The following is a 973-nucleotide window of genomic DNA, read 5'->3' as shown; positions in this document are numbered from 1 at the left end:
GCGTCTTCTCAAAAGCCCATCTACTTTGTCAGCAAGGTCTTGCAAAATGGGGAAATAAATTATTCACCAATCGAAAAGATGATATCCGGCGTTGTGCATACTGCAAGACGTCTACGCCGTTACTTTCAGGCGCATCCCGTTTTGGTTCTTACTGATCAACCTATTAAGCAGGTCCATCTTAATGATGCACAAAGTGTTATTCAGAGCCGGTTTTAATCATTAGAATGGCAACTCTTATGAAAACCCGAGATGTCAGAACATTTAGCCAAGTTGGCACTTGAGCTTGAAAAGCATGAAATTAATTTCGCACCTCGAAACGCTGTCAAGGGCCAAATCATGGTGGACTTTTTTATTGAATGTACCGCAAATACGTCAATAGCGGATAACGCTAAGGATGAACAACCAGAGCCGCTTTGGGAGTTGTACACTAACGGTGCATCTGGCGTTGACGGCACTGGTACTGTACTAATCTTAATGGGTCATGAAGGAGAGGAACATACATACGCATTGCGTTTTGGTTTTTCTGTGTCTAACGATGAGGACGAATACAAAGCTTTATTATCAGGGTTAAGGATCGCTGTAAAGTTAGGAATCAAGTCAATAAAAGTATATGTTGATTCCCAATTGGTGGCAAATCAAATGAATGGAGCATTTAAAGCCCGTGATCCAGCAATGCAAATGTACCTTAAGATAACAGAAGGCTTGGCTAATCAATTCTAGGAATTCTCAATTGCACAAGTACCAAGGGTGAAAAAAGGCGGACGCTTTGAGCAAAATAGCGTCTTTGGCATTCAGTCACTTTGTTAAAGATGTATGGGTCGAGATGGTCAGTCAAAAAGCCATTGAAGCAGACGAAGTAGTAGCCGTTGAGGAGCCCAATTAAAATTGGATTTCCCCAATTATTAACTACCTAAAATGTGGTACACTGCTTGGTGATTCTGCAAGCGCAAGGCGTATCAGAATGAAAGCACCT

General features: G+C 41.7%; 1 protein-coding gene across 1 annotated transcript; it reads left to right on the top strand.

Annotated features, from left to right (window-relative positions):
• Positions 1–249: 249 nt before the first annotated feature.
• Positions 250–720, top strand: LOC139848487 (uncharacterized). The gene has a single exon (XM_071838217.1). The coding sequence runs from the start codon at positions 250–252 to the stop codon at positions 718–720; it is 471 nt and encodes a 156-aa protein (XP_071694318.1).
• Positions 721–973: the final 253 nt, after the last annotated feature.

Source organism: Rutidosis leptorrhynchoides, chromosome 1, assembly GCF_046630445.1.
Source record: "Rutidosis leptorrhynchoides isolate AG116_Rl617_1_P2 chromosome 1, CSIRO_AGI_Rlap_v1, whole genome shotgun sequence".
NCBI lineage: Eukaryota > Viridiplantae > Streptophyta > Magnoliopsida > Asterales > Asteraceae > Rutidosis > Rutidosis leptorrhynchoides.
Note: the sequence above shows the minus strand (reverse complement) of the source record. Positions and strands in the feature narration are given on the sequence as shown.

Coding starts and splice junctions, on each gene's coding strand:
- LOC139848487 (XM_071838217.1), top strand. CDS start 250: ATGTCAGAACATTTAGCCAAGTTGGCACTTGAGCTTGAAAAGCATGAA.